At 36.7% G+C, this 19846-nt stretch overlaps 1 protein-coding gene across 2 annotated transcripts in view; it reads right to left on the bottom strand.

Annotated features, from left to right (window-relative positions):
• sptb (spectrin beta, erythrocytic) overlaps positions 1 to 19846 on the bottom strand; it is a 59697-nt gene that overhangs the window by 25856 nt on the left and 13995 nt on the right. For both annotated transcript variants that reach the window (XM_004917264.4, XM_002936896.4), the window contains exons 3-16: positions 18291 to 18442; positions 16959 to 17132; positions 14188 to 14276; positions 11952 to 12032; positions 11056 to 11171; positions 9734 to 9846; positions 7986 to 8173; positions 7478 to 7595; positions 6670 to 6828; positions 6101 to 6403; positions 5763 to 5913; positions 4573 to 5443; positions 1957 to 2094; positions 817 to 1573 (exon numbers count right to left, since the gene is read on the bottom strand). In XM_004917264.4, the coding sequence (XP_004917321.1) occupies positions 817 to 1573; positions 1957 to 2094; positions 4573 to 5443; positions 5763 to 5913; positions 6101 to 6403; positions 6670 to 6828; positions 7478 to 7595; positions 7986 to 8173; positions 9734 to 9846; positions 11056 to 11171; positions 11952 to 12032; positions 14188 to 14276; positions 16959 to 17132; positions 18291 to 18442 (3410 nt within the window). The remainder of the gene's footprint in view (positions 1 to 816; positions 1574 to 1956; positions 2095 to 4572; positions 5444 to 5762; positions 5914 to 6100; positions 6404 to 6669; positions 6829 to 7477; positions 7596 to 7985; positions 8174 to 9733; positions 9847 to 11055; positions 11172 to 11951; positions 12033 to 14187; positions 14277 to 16958; positions 17133 to 18290; positions 18443 to 19846) is intronic.

The raw sequence follows: 19846 nt of genomic DNA, 5'->3' as shown, positions 1-19846 counted from the left end.
GCAAACATTCCACCATATCTAAGGAAAGTGTGGCCAGTTTATCACATGAGTCTTTGAATGAGCATAGCGTCTGAGCTAAAATGCAGTTAAATAAGTCTCTATGTCCAGGATAGCATATGCCAGTATGTTTAATTCATCATTTACAGGGGGGGAATTAAATGTTATGTTATATTTTCTATTCAATGGCAGTAAAGAGCAATGGACATTATATTTGGACAGAAAGGAAAGGTTACCAGAGGATGCCAATCAACTTGCATTTATTGACATGTCTGTAGTTTGTCAAGTGGTCTGGTATTACAGAAAAGAGATGATTATGTGACCATATAGAGTAGATCAGTGTTCCCCAACCAGTGGCTCAGAAGCAACATGTTTCTCACCAACCCCTTGGATGTTGCTCCCAGTGGCCTCAAAGCAGACCCTTAATCTTGAATTTCTGCTAAGTTGGCAAGTTTTGATTGCATAAAAACCAAGTATAAAGCCAAGCAGAGCCAGGCTGCCAGTCCACATAGGGGCTTTTAAGTAGCCAATTACAGCTCTTATTCCTACCCCCCTTTTTCATTCTTGTGTTGCTCCCCAACACTTTTTCCATTTAAATGTAGCTCACGGGTATAAAAGGTTGGGGATCCCTGGAGTAGATAGTGAAAGATTATCTGCAGTAATGCCAACTATTTACACTAACAGGATTTCTCTCAATTTGAAAGCCATCTCAATTATTGGTCTTTTAGTCCTTTCAAAGATGAATTCAAAGGTGAACTACACTTTTACATTTAAACATGCATTTGCATATAATCTGTTATGTAAAAGTTGGAAAACTACCTGATTACTCAAAATAGCTTCAGACTGCTTTGCATCCTTCAGGAACTTCTGGAATTCCAAGCACTGAGAAAGGGATTTCTCTCGATTGTCCCACATCTTGTGGAGATCATTCCAGCCTTCTTTTATATCGTTGCCTCTTTGATCAAGTTGTTCATATTGGGGGTCTGTTTGTCCTGAGGTTACCTTGTTACCTGTATCTACAACATCACAGAAATCGGGTTCATGGCGTTCAATGTCATCTTTAAGAGAAAGGTGGTTAGCATATAGCTTTTCGGCCTCTGGCAGTGAAGTGGGTATATCTTCTGAAGCTGTTGCCTGTTGGGCTCTGTAAAGCCATGTCTCAAAATCAAACAAGTCCACCAAGAATTTTTGTACTTTGCTACTTTCTCCTAAGGACTCCTCTTGATTTTGCAGTGCCTTCTGCAATTCTTCCCATTTCTTATTTATATCAATCAGTCGATCAAGGATGTTTTGAGCTTGATCAGGGTGATCATTTGCAAGTTTTTGTGCATCTCCTTGTAGATTTATGAGTTTGGCCTCAATAGCGGCTAGATCTCTCTCAATGCCATAGAGTTTCCTTTGAATTGACATCACAGACGCAAGATCACTTCCAAGATCCTGAATAGATTCTACAACCTTGATTTTTTCGATTATCCAGTTCTTGGTCTCATCACATTCCACACCATAATTGTGAAGGCCAAGGGCAGAATCAACTGCTCTTCGCTTTTGGGAAACCATCTCTTGAAACACTGTCCATCTGAGAAAACAATGTATATATTTTACCTTTACTTAACACAAAAGTTAAATGTAATAAAAGCATGGCAGAGCATTTTATAAAAACATGGGGTTATCAGCTGGCTGGAAGTTCTATAGAGACTTATTACATAAAATGTAATTGAATTTTGAGAGTTTAGAATTCAGAGTGGCCACATACTGTGTAATGTTATGTTGGATTGCTAAAACATGATAAAACACTCATTGCCATTATAGTTAAAATTTATATATACAGTTTAGCTGGTACAATTTTTTTGTCTTAGACAAATTCAGAATCATTTAAATAAAACAGATAATATTGTTTTACACCAGCACCTACAAGAGTGGGACACTACCTAGGACACAGGATCTTTCTTGAAAGCTTACCTGCTATTCATGTGATCCAGATCTTCCTTTACTTTTTTCCTACTGGGATGTCCACTTTCAATAAGAGCATTGGCTGCTGTGTTCACATCCTGAATTTGGGAGCCCAGAGCACCCATTTCTTGGTCTAATGTATTAAATCTAAAAGAAAATCCAAAGCTTAGTGTACATGTTTCAGTAATCTGTTATGTGAACTCTACAAAAGAGAACTCAAGCAGTTTGTCAGTATTTATATATGTTTGCCACTGTAAAATGTTTTTGTTTTTTTTTTAATTTCAATAAATCTGTATTTGCAATTATCATAAAGCATCCAGACTGTTTTGACATACTGGAAAAGTAATACAGTGGTAGTCATGATACAGTATCAAAATATACCAGTAGGTTAAGAAATTGGAAAAACAAAAAATATGTTACTATACATAGTAATATAAGCAATTCAAAATAGGGCTAACAGCATCAGAGCAAAGAGAATAAAGGAACATGTAAATCTAAGGGGCAGATTTATCAAAACACGAGTTTGAATCCTGAATGGGAAAAATTCGGATTGGAAACGGAAATTTCTGAAGATCGCAAATAGCACGAAAATGCTTCTGAAAAAATCGTATTAGTCACGATAATATCGTATTGGTGATCCTTAAGTCACTAAATGTTCGTACCGAACGATTGTAAACAGTGGCAAAACCGATCCATTTTTTTCACGCTAAAAATAAGAAAAAGTCGCGCAAGTGCCGAAAAAGTCGTGCTAGTGTCGAAAAAAAAAAGTTGCAGAAAATTTGATTGGACCGATCGAGTGAACAGTCGGAGGGTTCATGGATAAGTAAATGTACCCCTAAGTATTTTAGTATCTAAAATGTATCTAGTAACAAGGCATTCCTGCCATCTATATTGAAGGCACCTAGGTCATTATTTGACATGAAATTATTTTTTTAAATCACAGTTAAACCAGGTGATTTAGGGGCTAAAGCAGCATGAAAAATGATGTGTCACATTTATCTTCCAAGTCTTCTTTACGATGAAGGAAAATAAAGTAGAAATAAACAATAAAAGGCATTACAGATGTGTTAAATAGCAGTGACTATATCCAGACATTATAGAGGACAAATCATACTATAAAAAATTATAATCTATTATGTAATAGATTTTTTAGTTCTAATTAACTGCAATGTTTTTTCCAAACAAACAAAACCAGCCTTGGTGGTTTAAAATCTGATCACTAAAGTGGTGGCCCAACCAAAGATGAAATTATTTGTTTGTGTCAGAGCTTCTCAGCTGGAGACCTGTACAGCAGACGTGTCACTCTAAAGGATGGTGTCCTGCCTGCCCAAGGGTTCCACAGACTCCACTATATGACATCAAAATATTATTATATTATTGTTTACAAACATGTTGTGTATTATAACCAACTACAAAGGAAACGCTGGACAGCACTAATGTGTACTGTTTATTCATCCTTATTTCCTTCAGGCAGCTTTGTAAATGAAATTGATCATCTAATAAAACTATCATGTCTGTTTCTCTTAGATTATACAACTCCCTTATCGGTATTCTTTATGTTTTGTCATGTGTCTAAGGCATTTTGATATATGTCTATGAATTAATTTTCCATTTTTTTTCCCCTTCATCTTGTTTATCTATCAATCATATTATCTGCATCTCATCCTTGCCACATCTTAAATCTTACTAAAGTAAAATCCTTCATCTCGCCCTTAAAACGTATAGCTTTCCAAAGGCCAACTAACCACGATCAAATCTGTTATTGTCACATTTGGTTTACATAGACACTACACTAAGGGGTATATTTATCATGCTGTGTAAAAAGTGGGGTAACACATTACCGGTGATATTGCTCATAGTAGCCAATCAGATGCTTTGGTTTTCTAACTGTTGAAATCTAATTGCTGATTGGTTGCCCTGGGCAACATCACTGGTAATGCTCCACGTTTTACACAGCATGATAAATATAGCCCTAAATAACAGAAAATATAGGTAGAAACAATACCAAAGGGATAAATAATACATTTATAGATTATCATCAATACTGACATTGTTCCAGTAATATCTGTCAGCAGAACAAAAGGAAAGCCCATACTTGTATGGCAGCAAAACAAAAACAGAACTCATAATGCTGTGTGACAATTTTTTGGTGAGTGCGATTTTTTTTTGATCCACATCATTTTCTGAATTGAAACTATGGCTTGAATTTAACTAGGACATCTACCATACACTTGGATTTTTTTTCCGTTGTAGGACTGCTCATTTGAGTGCCTGCTCTTTTTCCTTATGGATGATATTAGCTGAAGGTTCAGGGCAGTGCACCTGAGCCCCCCTTGGACTGTGGCAAGTTATTGTAAACGGACACTTCTCATTTTTATTCAATAACAAAACAGTACTGTGTACTTGATCTAAACTAATCTGCATAAATCCATGTTGGTGGCAAAACAATCTGGGTTTATTTAATTAAATTGATTATGGAAAAGACTTAAGGTATGGTGATTCAAATTATGGATGGACCCCTTATATGGAAAACCCCAGGTCCCAAGCATTCTGGATAATAAATCCTATGCCTATATAATCTCTGACTCTGCGTCAAAAAGATGTGTAAAAACATATCAATTTTACCTATGCTGTACAACTCCCATGTCCTCTAGTGATTCTGGAATCTCCATCTTTTCCAGCCATTTCTCCTTTTCATTCATCCACATCTCGCATGCATCTATGTCACCAAGAACGGTATAAAATGAGAGAGCATCTTGAAGTTTTTGGGAACGCAAGTCTGCTAGGGATGCTAAATCAGAAAAGAGAGCTCTTAATTTTTGTAGTCGACTATCAATCTCAGGTGAAGTCTTGAACTCCTCTGGGAATCTTTGAACCACCTCACTGAGACCCTCCAGAACCTTTCTATTGATCATTATGTCATCTAAGAGATCCTTTTGCTTTTTCACTAATATTTTGGTTGAATATTCATCATGACCAACATCGTCACTTTGCATCATACGATAGGTGTCCTGCATCCTTGCAGCCAGATCATCAGCATCAACCTGGAACTGAAAGAAGTTCTCAGTGTCACAAAGAATTTTCAAACGGAAGGCTGCCAAATCCTTTAGCTGAGCCCACTGAACTTTGATATTTTCAATTTGTTCTTTGATTTTCGGTGACGCATAGTGTTTATTGGCAATCATTTGTTCTCCATCTTTAAGAGTGTGCTGCAAATTAGTTTCAAGACCTTTGAGTTCATCCTCAAAAGCCCTGTGTTTTCTTTGGAGAATGGAGATGCTGGTTAGGTCTTTTCCAAAATCCATTGAAGTATAGATTTGTTCTTTCTCCCTTATCCATCTTGCCACCTCTTCAATGTCTCCAAAAAACTTCCACAAACAACGTGATTGCTGCAAATTATGCCTCCTCTGTGCTGCCAGTGATACTAGTTCCTGATAACAAAGTTCAAGGTGCTGAACTCGATCTTTAATCACCTGTGGATCGCATGGCTGATACCCTACAAGAAACCAGTACAATTATACTTTCATATTTAACAAACAATAATGTTTTCATGCCAGATACAATGCTTGAATATATACCCAAAGCAGTACTACCAAGAGTAGTTGCCTTGTTTTAGAGAATCATCACTGGTTTGAAAGCCAGTCATATAACTATTAGAAAGATCAGCATGCAGAGCATGGATCTCATACTTTAGCTCATTATCAGCTACATATATGACTTCAGCTGCCATCACCCTCAGCCTTTGCTGTCAGGAAATGCTAGAAGCTTTAATTCAACAGTCAGCAGGGACAATATCCATGTGGTTTTACACTTACCATCTCCACCTACAAACTTCAGAGCAGCCTGGCTAAATGATTTTACTTTATCCGCCTGAGCAGCAATATCAGCTTCTGTCAAGCTGTGTTTCTGCAGTAAATATTCCACCTCGAGGAGATGTTTACCATAATCTTGGGATAAAAGGCCTCCCTAGTAATAGATACGAGCATGTGTTAATATTGGCAATTACAACATATTGAAGAGCTGAAGATAATGATGAAAGAGGAATGGCAAAGGGGAATAGGATGATGACTGTTAATATAGTGGATGTTTAGTTGTAGGGAAAATATTTTGTGGTCCATATTTTCTGAATCTTAATAGATATTACAACAATTACCTTTATTTCATCCATCCAGTTTACAATGTGCAGCATCTCTTGAAACAAGGTTTGCAGTTCAACAGTCATGTTAAGTCTATTGCGCCTAGACTTCAGTATCTCCAGTAAATACTGCCACAGGCGCACAATGTTGTCCTTTCTGGCACTAATACGCCTGATATCATGGTATCTCTCATTCTCCAGTTCCTTAGCTACATTTACTAGTGCTTGTATACGTTCTTCATATGCATAGATGTCCGTCTCAATAGCTTCATGTTTCTTCTTGGCGGCTTCCACTGATGGCAAATCAAAACCAAAATTATCCTGTGGAAAACAGATCAGAAATCAGGGTAGATAATGGAAAACCTAGACTTACCATGATTAATTCCCCTAGGCATTATATGAAAACATTTTTGGCACTATACTGTAGCCATAAGCACATAAAATCCCATTATATCATACAGATATAGTCTAGTAGGAATTATTAAAGTATGTAACATATTTTATATTTATTTCAACTGACTGGTCCTTTAAACAAATATTTTTGCTTATGAACCTTTTATTCCTTTTCTTCCTGAGTTGTAAGGTACCTGTGCAATGAGGTGCTGGTTTTCCGAAATCCAAGTTTCTCGCATTGCAGCCTTGCGATCGAACCGCTTTGCCAGTTGCTCAAGCTTTTCTTGTCGAATAAGTTCATTTCTCAGTGCTGTCTCACGGTCATGCTCAGCTTTTTCAAGGCGACCCCATGCCTAATTGTAGAAGACATAAGAAAGGCATTGTCACACATAATAATGTAAAGCCCTGTTATCAACTATGCTTTTCTCATAATATTTTCTTACTAAAATTACATTTGGTTGTCCGGAATCCTTTGTTAAAGGACATGTAAAGTCTATTTCACAGGGGGGTGCCAAAATATTAAGCACCCCGCAGTGAAATAGGTCACTAAGTTTATTCCCAAGGCTGGTGCTTCTGTTAGGAGAAAACCTCACCAGCCTGTGTACAAAAATGCGTGCTGTGCCGGCATTTCTTTACCATGCTTTCCTATTGCGTTGTGCATGTGCAGTAGAGTTAATCTTAACTAGTATACTGTGCAAGTGATACCTGGGATGCCAGTAGAAAGTAAAATGGTGGCGTGGTGCTCGGACAGTTTTTCCAACAGCCTGGGGAAACAAATTAGTGATGTATTTCACTGGGGGGTGCCTAACATTTTGGCACCCCCAGTGAAAAATACTTTATATGTCATTTTAAAGGCTAAGTCAGTATCCTTGTTGTTGTATTAATTTTTTGCAAAATTATATCTTTGTGGAAAAGCGTTTCTAGCATATTGCCAGCTCTCTAGCACAGTGCCACTTGGATACATTTGTGCCTACTATTTTGAGAAATATTTGATCTTCCTACCCGGTTGATGTCAGAAACAAGCTTCCCATCTTGAGGGACATATACTTTCTGTTTGTTTTCTCTCATTCTAGATTGAATGGTGAATAAGAGCACCTCCAAATAACCCTTTTCTTGAAATCTGTCAGGAAAAAATAGAATTGAATTTTATTGTCTGCATTTTACATTACGTAAACATAAATTGTATTAAGGAGGATAGTAAAAGAGATTTGGTGAAGCCAAAATACACTGACTATCTGTTTTTACTGAACTCCACTATATCTATGGGCTCCCAAAGGTGGCATCTGATTTAAGTTTTAAGCAAAACTATTTGGAAATCATTGTTTGCAGGAGAAGCTATTGTATGTAGACAAGTTACTACTGAAAATCAATTTAAAAGGAAAAAACAAGAGTGTTTCAGTAGTGCACCATCGCATCATAGATGCATTTAGAGACAGCAGGCATTATAAGGGTAATGGCACATGGGCTTGATTCCATCTGCTGTATTTTATGGCAGCTAAGAAGAACTTACTTAGGTGGTTTTTCTGTAGTTCTGTATGCACTGAATGCCTGGAGCTGCTGTTGGACCCCAGTTAAAGAGTTTGCAAATGTTCGATTTATAAGGGCTAAGATGGTTTGTTCAATCCATGTCAACAAATCCGATGTCAGGCTTTCATATTCATAGATCATTTTATCTGTTTCAATCGCATTATCCAACACCTGCCAAAAAAGAATGAGGATACTTTGGTAGGTTTTGAAAGAAAATATAATAATAAGGCATCCTATCAGAAATGATTCTGATTGGACATCCTGTGGTTTTTGTATCATTGGGTCAGTGCAATTCCTGGCAACCAATTAGAATTTTCAGTTGCAGGCTGGAAAGAGACACAATAAGAAGGCTAATAATTAAAAAACAATACAAAATAAGTAATAAAGTGCAATTTAAAAATTGCCTAGAATAGGTCATATATGCCTTATTAATGCCTTAATTATAATAGTTTATTAACGCTGAACTTCCCCTGTAAGTGGTGTTTGGCACTTTACTTGCAGTCAACTTCAGGAGGGCACATTTATTCAATTAGTTTTTTGTGTCTCAGTTCAAGAAAATTTCTGCAGTAAAACATGATCTTGAATTTGATTTTTTTTACATTTATCCATTTATAAATCTTGAAAATTCAAAATAAACCACTTTGCAGAAAAAAAACCTTCTATAGAAGTCAATTGTATGTGTATTTTCAACATTTAAGCTATTTTATTTTATAAGACTTTTTACATTTTTTTACAAATTTTGAAAATAGAATTGAAAATATATGTAACAATGCAGTTTTCGTCTGCATTTGGAATTTTGCCTGTGAATTAAACCGATCAATGTTTTCCAATTTGAGATTTATTGTAAATGTGCTAGCGATCAACTGAAAAGAACTCAATTGATTTAAATCAAGATTTTTATTTTTGCCATTGAATTTCAAAACAACTTGAATTAGAATATAAATAAATCTGCCTCCCAGTATTGCTTTCATATTGAAAGTAGAATCTGCTCAAATGGAACCTTTGAATAACCAAGGCACCACGCAGAAAAATTGTGCTTATATCAAGTGAAAAGTACTTTTTTTTTTAAATCTGGCCAGTAAAAAAACAAATTAAAGGAACAGTAACACCCAAAAATTCAAGTGTATAAAAGAAATTCTAATATAATGTACTGCTGCCCTGCACTGGTACAACTGGTGTGTTTGCCTCAGAAACACTACTATGGTTTATATAAAGAATGCAGCTGTGTAGCCATGGGGGTTAGCCATTCAAAGGAGAAAAGGCACAGGCACTTAGCAGATAACAGATAAAACACTATTGTATTCTATAGAGCTTATACGTTATCTGCTATGTAACCTGTGCCCTTTCTCCTCTTTTCCAGCTTGAATGGCTGCCCCCGGGGCTACACAGCAGCTTATTTATATAAACTATAGTAGAGTTACTGTAGCAAACACACAACTTTTACCAGTGCAGGGCAACAGTACATTATATTTCATTTACTTTAAAACTCTTTAATTTTTTGGTGTTACTGTTCCTTTAAGTTTGATATCATTGTGGTAGATGGTAGTTGATACTATGCAAACTAATTTTTTTTTAGTTCTGAAATAAATGGGATTGCTGGCCCTTAACGTTCTGTTACATTTAATCCCAATTATATAGTGTGACATACAAACTAAACAAAAATGTGCTCATTTACTTATAGAGAATACAAAATACCACACAAATTTATAATGACCGTTTAAGTTTCTCTACCTTGCCAATTCTTTTTCCTTCTACAGCCAAGGCCTTCATCTTTGAAAAATAATGATAAAATGCTACTACGTAGGTGATTATGGATTTTTCATCTGGGTTTTCGGTAAGGACATCTGAGAACAGATTTAAAACAAATAAACATTACTAACAAAACACCAACAAAAGACCTGAATAATACAATAATAGCTGTGAAATTTAGATAAGCATTTAAAATAATATAGATAAGCATTTAAGTAAGTGCTATGTGAGACAGCTAGCAATAAGTACTCTCCCATGTGCTATGGCGTATTTTTTAACATGCTAGTTCATTAAAATATTTTGTACAAAAAGAGTGACCCATGGGTTGCAAAGACCTGCAATCCAGAACAGAACCACCTCTGCAAATACTTACAAGCAAGGCAACTCCACTAGGCACAACTTGCTATGGATCTTAGCAGACCGGTTATAAGGGTGAGCCATGAGATTAGTAAATGAGCATAAAAATAAAGAGATGACAAAAATTTGTCTACAATAAACTCTATGGGGCCCATTTACTTACTCTCGAACCGGCCGAATGCGTCCGATTGCGTTTTTTTCGTAATGATCGGTATTTGGCGATTTTTTCGGAAAATTGTCGCGACTTTTTCGTTACCAATACGATTTGCGCGAAAAAACTCGACTTTTTCGTAGCTGTTACGATGCGCTCGTATTTTGTCGCGATTTTTTCGTAGCCTTCGTGCCGAGTACGAAAGATTCGGATTCATTCAAGCTTCAGTATGGTGACTTTCCTTGGGCCAGGTTGGAGCTGCAGGGTGCCATTGAGTCCTATGGGAGGCTTCCAAAATCATGCTAAGTCTGAAAGTTTTGCCCGCCGCTTACGAGCGCTCAATACGAAAAAGTCCCGACAAGATACGAGCGCATCGTAATGGCTACGAAAAACTTGCGTTTTTTCGCGCAAATCGTATTGGTAACGAAAAAGTCGCGACAATTTCCGAAAAAGTCGTAAAGGCGCCGAAAAAATCGCAAAAAATACGAAAAAGTCGCAAAATGTTCGTTTTCCAATCGGATTTTTCCAATTCGGATTCGAATTCGTGTCTTATTAAATGTGCCCCTAGGTATGCTACTTTATTGCTTGGTGCTGTTTGCCTTAACTGTATTGCTATTACTTGCGGAAATGCCTTTTGGCCATGTGGTTTGAGAAAGAATGCACATTGGAAAAAGAAGCTGAATCTCATCATATTTTAGAAACTTGTAAATCAGTAGTACTGCTCTGCATAAGTTATTAAACAAGTATAGTGTTTATTGGGCTGAACCTGATAATGAAATATATGGGTAAGCGTTACCTTCTGGATCAAGGAGCTGAGTTATTCCCAATTTGTGATCAGCTGTATCAAAGGCATGCTCAAGGTTGTGCTTTGCATTGGATTTTTTCATTCTTTCAAAATCAAACAGGTCAGGCCTGCAAGTGGAATTGTATTTTTTAATATAAAAAAGCACTAAGCGTTGTGATTTGCTGAAATGCTAGCGTAAAACCTAGTCATTACTTGACAAATTTACAGTGCTGTGGTGGTCATATATAATTCAGGTTGCCACCTTTTCTAAAAAAAAAAAAAAAAATACTGGCCTGTTGATATAACATTGAAATCAAATGTCATTTTAATTGGCCAGGCCAGTAAAATACCAGCCAGGTGGCAACCTTATATGTAATAATTATACATAACAAAAGCCTTATGTGTTTGTACATCCTTCTGATCCTAATAAGGTCCTTTATGCACTGAATTTGTACAAGCAGTTTTTCTTCCCCATAAAATATCTTTTGCTATACACCTGGACAAAAATATCACAACCTTTTCCAAATCTAAATAGCACACAAGCAGACTTTTCTACCGCCATGTTCACTTCATGTCTACATATAAAGGACATGTGCCATTCTGTCTGTTCCATCTTAAGGCCAGCTTGGCTTTGCATGGTTAGGTTCGATTTGTGTTCATTTAGCTTTTTTAGGTTTTGTTCTCTTTTAAGAATTTACTTCCATGTAAATTGAGACACCTCAAGTTCAGCCTACATTGAGGTAACGCTCTATATAGACAGCGCTGCCCAGGGTCATTAATACTTTAGTTTTAGAAAAGGTTTGATAATTTATCTTTGTTTTCAGAAGTATCCTCCTCAGTGTCCTGAGATTTGGAACCTTAACTGGGGGCATTTCTTAATCAGAGAATAAACAGTTGGTGGGTCTTACCTGTGTTTATGGATTAACGCATTGAATGCCAGTCCATCCCTCCAGCTTGATGTGAAATTAGTCACATTAACATTTGGATACCTTGAACATATAATAGCATATTTGTTCATCACTTGAGGTGCATTATTGTAAATTTTCCAAACAAGAGAATTTTACCAAAACATAAGCAAATGTTGATTAGAGAAATAGATGATTCGCTGGTGCTATATTTTATTATAAAATGTAACTGTGTAACTGTGAAAACCACAAATACGAATTGATTAAAATTAACCTTTACAAAACTGTTCCAATCTACAAGAACTTGTACAAGATGAAGAGAAGAAGATGTCCACAAATCCTTGGCTATTAATAAAAGGCCCTATCTCTTGATCATATCATATCACTGCCCACATCAAACTAAGGGGCAGATTTATTAAAATGTGAGTTTAGAGATTAAGGGCTCTGGCACACGAGGAGATTTGTCGCCGGTGATTTTTAAAAGAGCGATTTGGCGACAAGACGAGCGACAAGACACCAATGCTAAATCAATGGAAATCGCCAGCGTCAAAACATACGAGGCTACTTCAAATCGCCTGCTGTTTCAAATCGCACACAGACCCTTTTCTGAGCGACTTGAGTAAACATGAGGGGGGGTTAACTGTTGAGTGTACCATGGGTAGCAGATCGCCTGGAGCTCAACTCGCATGAAATCTCTTCGTGGGTCGTGGCGACTTGTCGCCAAAGCGCCAGGGGGAAAAAACGCAGGCGACAAATCTCCTCGTGTGCCAGAGCCCTAAAACATAAGAATTCACCCACTTTCTATTTATTACTATGGGATTTTTAAAAACGGATTTATCAAATGGTGAACTCTAACTTTCACCCATTGATAAACACACTTCTACAAATCCCATAGAAATGAATAGAACATGGGTGAGTTTTAATGTATTAAGCTCACATTTTGATAAATCTGCCCCCATAAATTAATCTAAAGGTGAGCAACCCATTTAATATAATGTTTCTATCAGCACATTATCAAAAGTAGATGCAGAAATATCAGAATTCATTCTAAGCCTTAATGAATCAACCTTGTGAGCTAGTATGCAGGCTTTCAGTTCTGTAATATTTTCTAAAGTAAAATAGCTAGGCTCCTGATCCAAAACCAGAAAAGGAGCCAAAAAAATCAAGATACTGTAGTTTAGAACTTAATATTGCAAATTGCATTTTAATTTAGTTTAAACCCAGGTCTAATATATGTGTGTGGGCGTACAGTCCATCTGGCGTCATGTATAATTCAGCACCAGAGAGAGATTTATTTGTAGTGATCCTGGAAACAGTGTATGTTTAGGCTGTGATACTTTGGTGGAACATGATACTAAGCTATGCAGGGTATTCTGTTGCTCAAGCTTTTGGCATTCATGACGTCTCATCTACGGATGAAATAAATATGTTACGCAATCCACAAAATGAACTATAAATCACTGCCACGACTGAAGAGAAAATAAGGACTGTGACATATGGGAGCAGCTTTATCTAAATGTGAGTTTAGAGTTTAATACATAAAAACTCACCCACGTTCTAGTCATTCCTATGGGATTTTTAGAAGTGTATATATCAAATGGTGAGTTCTAATTTTCAGCCATTGATAAATTATGTATTAAGATCTTAACTGACATTTTTATAAATCTGCCCCATGAAGTTATTCTAATGAATGTACAATCTACATGTATATTTCTGTACAGCAGTGATCCCCAACCAGTGGTTCGTGAGCAACATGTTGCTCTCCAACCCCTTGGATGTTGCTCCCAGGAGCCTCAAAGTAGGTGCTCATTTTTGAATTTCTGGCTTGGAGGCAAGTTTTAAAGGCATAAAGACCATGTGTTCTGCCAAGCAAAGCCTTCTATAGGCTGCCAGTCCGGATAGGGGCTACCAAATAGCCAAGTACAGCTCTTATTTGCACCCCCAGGAACATTTTCCGTGCTTGTGTTGCTCCCCAACTCTTTTTCCATTTGAATGTGGCTCACGGGTATAAAAGGTTGGGGATCCCTGCTGTACAGCTTCCCAATATATCAATGTACAGAAAATATGCCTGCACATCGTGATGCTTTATAGGTTTCTAAATGAATTACAGAAAATCTTTAATTTAATTAAAGATAAATGTATTGATGGGAATACATAAATAAAATCTATTTCTTTTCATTTTTGTGTATTGATCATTGAAATAAATTAAAAACAGTAAGTGCTACCCATTTGTACTCACCCTGCTGTCTTCATCTGGCACCATAATAGCAAAGCATCCTTTGCAGAGCGAGTTTCACTGCCTTTCATTTCAATTATAATATCTTGGATCTAAAAAGCATGTGCAAGCTTAGTTCAGCTTTTTAAAAATGGCAAACTTTTTGTACACAAATGAATTATTAGCAGTTTCCAATAAGGACCTGTATTAATGTCACCCAATACAGTGTCCTATTTATGAAAAGAGGAGTGTTGGATAAAATAATTTTTTGTTGTTGTTTTATATGGAACTTTTTTTCCATTTTATTGCCAGTCAGCCTCCTCTGTAGCCACTTTTTTGCGAGCAGGCACACAGACACGAGTGCGAATGGACGTGGGAGCACATAGGTTGCAGTGCTTGCCAGGCACTTCCCAAGATTTTTTGCCTAGGGGCCCTGCAGCACTTAGTTATGCTGCTTCTCTCCAGTAAACTGTCACTTAGAAGAGCATATATATTATTGCTTGTTTTTGCATGGCAACATTTTGTACTAAAACACTAACATTTAGATAAAACTATTTTTCCACAGCAACAACAGGGGAAGGAAATATTGAGTTTTAGTAAATCTCAGGGGGGGGGGGGGGTAGTAAATCTGCCCCTTAGATTAACTAGATGTGACTAGGCTAATTCAATTTAGGACCCCAAAATACTGAAAAGTTTACTTTTTATACTAATAATATTCTAGCAGTTTTAAGATCATGTGGTAGGAGAAAAAATGTGATTGTGATTCAATGAGCCTGGTTTATATTGACAAAAGAAAATTAGTTACTGAATAGTGTGTGGCCCCACTATCCAGCCAATATGGATGAATGTTAAAGTTGTATAGGTCTCATTATAAAATGTACCAGTACTTTCTATATTCATCTCTTCTAATTTGTTTATATATTTTTTATATTGCTAGCTAAAATTCAAAATCATGATTTAACTTTTTTAAAGGGAATATATACCACCCCCCTTGTTGACATGAGCTCATTTAATTGAGGTTATATAGGAAGGTGGCATAAACACTATTAGAACATCCAATGATAACTATAAATGTTTGGGTTCTTTTCTACATTGACATGCCTGCTTCCACAGATTGATAGGAAACCATGATAGTTAGTCTCTGTGTTTGCTGGAACAAGTCCTGAACCCCCCCTTTGACTTGTGGGGTATATTTATCATGCTGTGCAAAAAGTGGAGTTAAGCATTACCGGTGATGTTGCCCAGAGCAACATTGGCCTAATATGAGCGCATATATAATTTGGCGTGTCTAAAGTCAGATTGCAATGTCAAACTACTATATATACTATATATATGCAAAATGTCACGTTGGCTGTATCTACACCTTTAAATATACTTTGAATGATTTGCACAGAAATCCCAGTGTTGCTGCTCTTTTTGTATGATATATATATATATATATATATATATATATATATTGCATGTCACTGACCCTACAGTGCCAAGTAGTAAAGATGTAAATAAAATATGGACTACCATATATTGGCATGTCCCTGTTACTATGTGAAGGTTGTAGTTATATGTAGTCATTTAGACATTAGAAAAATAGTGCATACAAACATATAATACAGAATCAGGCAATTTTGATATTAAGAAAGCATAAAAGAGGGTTTAAAATCACATATATTATAAATTATAGGAAGCCATCACCCAAAAAGTTAATTTTAAGCAAATAATTACAAATTTTAAAAGTGATTTCCTTTTTATCTTTAAAAATAAAGCAGTTCCTTGTACTTGAGCTCAAGTAAGATATAATTAATCCATACTGGAGGCAAAGCAATCCTATAGTTCTATACAAAGGCAACTATTGCATAGAGAAAACAAAATTATTAGGAGGTACAGATATCTAATTGATATATAATTGTACAGATATCAGAAGCTCACTAGTTAGTCAGTACCAGTAAAGCTGGAGAATTAACCTATTACAGTACCATGTTGTCCATAGAAAATTGGTATTAGCAAGCAGATTGGCAGACATGTTTGCAAGAACACTTCTAATAATCATAACAATGGAGATAATAAAAAGGATATTCCAGTTGTTTAAGATCATGTGGCAGGAGAAAAATTGTAAAATTGTTTTGAAAGCCAAAAGTTTCCAGGGTATCCATACTTCTAAGAAATGAGCAGTGCTATTATGTATCTTGCAACGCCCGACTCAAATACTTTATTAGTTTCAAATAACTTATTAGTCTTAACTTTTTTTTTTATCAGACAAACTATGGTGGTTCAGATTATGGAAAAATCCCTTATTTGGAAAGCCCCAGGTCTTGGCCTTTTTGGATAACAGGTCTTATACCTGTACCACCTGATACAACAAGCTCTCTCTATATCATGCCATTTCCTCTATTTAGAGAAACTATACTGTATACTGGTTAGGAATGACATCAGACAGTTGATTCAGGAAAGACATTTACAGTGATTTGAATAATATATTGAATAACACTGTGATTTTTCAGTTGTAAATGAGCCTTATAGAAGTATGGATCCCGTGGTTTCATTGCCAGTGGAGTCATCCAGTCAGGGCCGGATTTCATAAGACTGCTCCCCGAGGCTGCCCACTATCCTAAAGAGTTGCTCCTTGCCCTGTACAGAGCACTGCTGAATAAAGGCAGGCATTGGACATGGGATGCATAGGATGTTATTTAGATTATTCAAGCTGCATTTGTTAATACTTACATATTTGCTGCAAATGAGTCCAATAGTGGAATTTTTTAACAAGTTATGCAGGATTTACTAGCAGTTTTCTAGGGGCTTACCTGGAAACGTAATATGATGGTCCATATAAGGCCCAATACCAATCGATGATTGCCGTTGACAATATCATGAGGACCAATATTTTCAAGATGGACTCTTTGCTCCTTAAGAAAATGAAGAGCTTTGTCCACATTTTCTAAGCAGTGGATACGCATTCTCCCTTTTGTTCTTCTTGGCTGGAAAAATAAAATGCAAACAACAGACATTGTCATCATGTAACTGGACCCTTGGCTATGCAAATATAGAATGCATGCTAATATTGAGTGTTATTTTATGTTATTTAAGAATTTCGCTTTTCTTATATTTAAACTTTTGGCACAAAAGGTATTTTGGAAATTGCTACATTCTCCTGGAAAAAGGAACAGGTTTGATTTAGGCAACAAGTGCACTAACTTTCCATAGTGGCGGAAATTCACAAGGACAGGAAACCATCTGTATGTCCTTAATGTCTGAAAATAGGCCAACACTGTACCTGTTAAAGGAGCTACACACAGGAGTGCATTGGAGTGTATCTGCTTCTCTCTGCCTGTCTATGAAACATAAACACCCTAAGGGCGGCTAAATTATGCTTGTTCTGTTCATTATAGCTATTTCTTCACTGCAGCCACTCAACCCACAATCAACCCTAACCAGCAAAACCCTAACTCACACCCAACCCTAACCAGCAAAACCTTAACTCACACCCCAGCCATTGTAGGACCTTCCAAGACAGAGAAACTTTGGGAGCAGAGGAAGAGTGTACTTCCCCAGTCTGACTCACAGCCAAGTGGAACCTGAAATGGTTGCCCAAATTTCAACCCTAACCCGCCTCACCTAACTTAACCCTAACCAAGACATCACTGTTACTGAGGAGTAGTGGTATAAATATAAATAATACTAAAATACTTTATAGTATTATACTTTATAGTGTTTTAGACAAAGGTTCAGTGGTCCTGTAAGACTAATGCTTATTTATCCAGCATTTCCTTTTGTCCTTTTTTTAATTTGAATGACAGCCCCAATGGCTACTCAGCTGCTTTGTTTCATTCTTTAGCTATAAGCCCCCATAATGTGCACCAATATGTGTCCAGGTCTCATAGTAAAGTAATTTATTGTGATCCTACAGTATTTACAGGACTATCCATGACAATATAAATGCATTAAAACCCAAATCTCTCTCTGGTTGGCAAAAGGCTGGTAAACTATTACACAAGAAGAAGACACAATCATTTGAGTGTCACACACACGCACATAACCCTTTGTTAATACAGATATGCAGTATGTATATATAAGGTAAGCATTTTGAAAATGAAACATTCAATGAAAATAGAAAATAGATAGCAAGGAAAACATACCAGCTGTTCTCCTGATAGCACCTCCAAAAGTTTTATTAACATCCTTCCATCTCTCAGATCCAAGTAGAGATCAGAAATGCGACAACTTACAAAAGCAAGATGGGAGTTGACCCATTTGGTAAATGTTTTCTTTTGCACGGCTTCACGCTCATCTATAATTGACAATAGAAAGAAATCACTAGCGGAAGTGTTTCATTCTTTCTAGACAGGGGGTGTGCCCTAGTAAGGTAGCGAGTGAGTGAACCAGGATGGAGACAATCAATGGGGACAGTTAGAGTTTAGAGATGGAGGCTGAGGTTTCTGTCACTTCTGCCTAATCCCTAGTTCCGACCCTGCTCCTAGAATACAATATAGTAATAATTTATAGTATATAATAATAATAGTAATAGTAATAATTTATAGTATATTCATTTAGAAACCATCTCACAACATCTGTAGACCAAGATGCTATCTCAATTACCTATTAAAATGTCTGCAATAAAAACCCATAAATTGTATCATATTTCATATCTGGATAAGTATACTAATGTAAAAAATTGAGAAACACAAAGGAGGGGCAAGGTGCAAAGTGCAAAAAACAGATAAATGCCATGTTTTCTGCACATGGATTTATACTTGTGCCCACAGGAGCACCTTTTTTGTGCTCTCAGAATGGGGCAATATGTCTTTCTCTGAATTCAGCACTGCCTGCATTTGGCTGGCTGCAAATAGGCATTCCCAGCATTCCCATTCAAAATGTATAAACCAGGAGTGCTGGGGGATACAAAGGGCTAGCATGCTTATGGCAGGTGTTAAGTGCAGCGCTTTATTCCTTTTACTGGACTGAAAGGTGCAAAGTGCAAATGCTCTGCATTTAAGACTCTGCAGGCAACAATGTAACATCCTTAAGTGCCCCTGCACTTGTGCCTGGCTCTATATTTATGATTATTTGTTGTTCAAAGATTCTTTACCTTTTTTTTCTATTTTTGCACCTTATATTTAAGAACTGCTTTTAGACAAGATAGCTTGTAGTCATTAAAGTGCAATCATGGCTTTTAGGGAAAGGGCACACCGAGCATAGATCTGCTTTTCTCAGCCCTGCTATTTTGCACTGAAAATGACAGTATCCACCCAAAAATGCCTGCTTTTGCTTTTTACAGGCAGACCTATGCTCCGCTTTGTGTGCCTGTACTGAGGTGGATATTGTAGTTTCAGTTCAGGCATGCAAAGCAGCTTAGGGATGTGGATAAGTTTCTCTCAGCCTGATGGAAAAACCCACGACTTTGAGAAGTGGATTTAGGTTTACTAGTATTTTCCATTCATAACAACAAGCCAGTGTAATTAATGTTTTAATACACTGGAGATTAGCATTGCTGCTGATATTTTTTTTTTGTTTTATCTTATTCAATTACTTCTGGTGGGGGGGGGGGTAATTATCACCAATGGTTCAGGGTGCTGGCATAGACTTTTTTTTGGATTGAGTAGCAACAATTACTTAAAACTGTCAGATTTGATTTCCCACTTGGACTGTAACATTATATTTTTAAACCTTTTGAAAACAACTTTAATGTTTTTTA

The sequence above is a fragment of the Xenopus tropicalis genome, chromosome 8, assembly GCF_000004195.4.
Source record: "Xenopus tropicalis strain Nigerian chromosome 8, UCB_Xtro_10.0, whole genome shotgun sequence".
Classification (NCBI taxonomy): domain Eukaryota; kingdom Metazoa; phylum Chordata; class Amphibia; order Anura; family Pipidae; genus Xenopus; species Xenopus tropicalis.
Note: the sequence above shows the minus strand (reverse complement) of the source record. Positions and strands in the feature narration are given on the sequence as shown.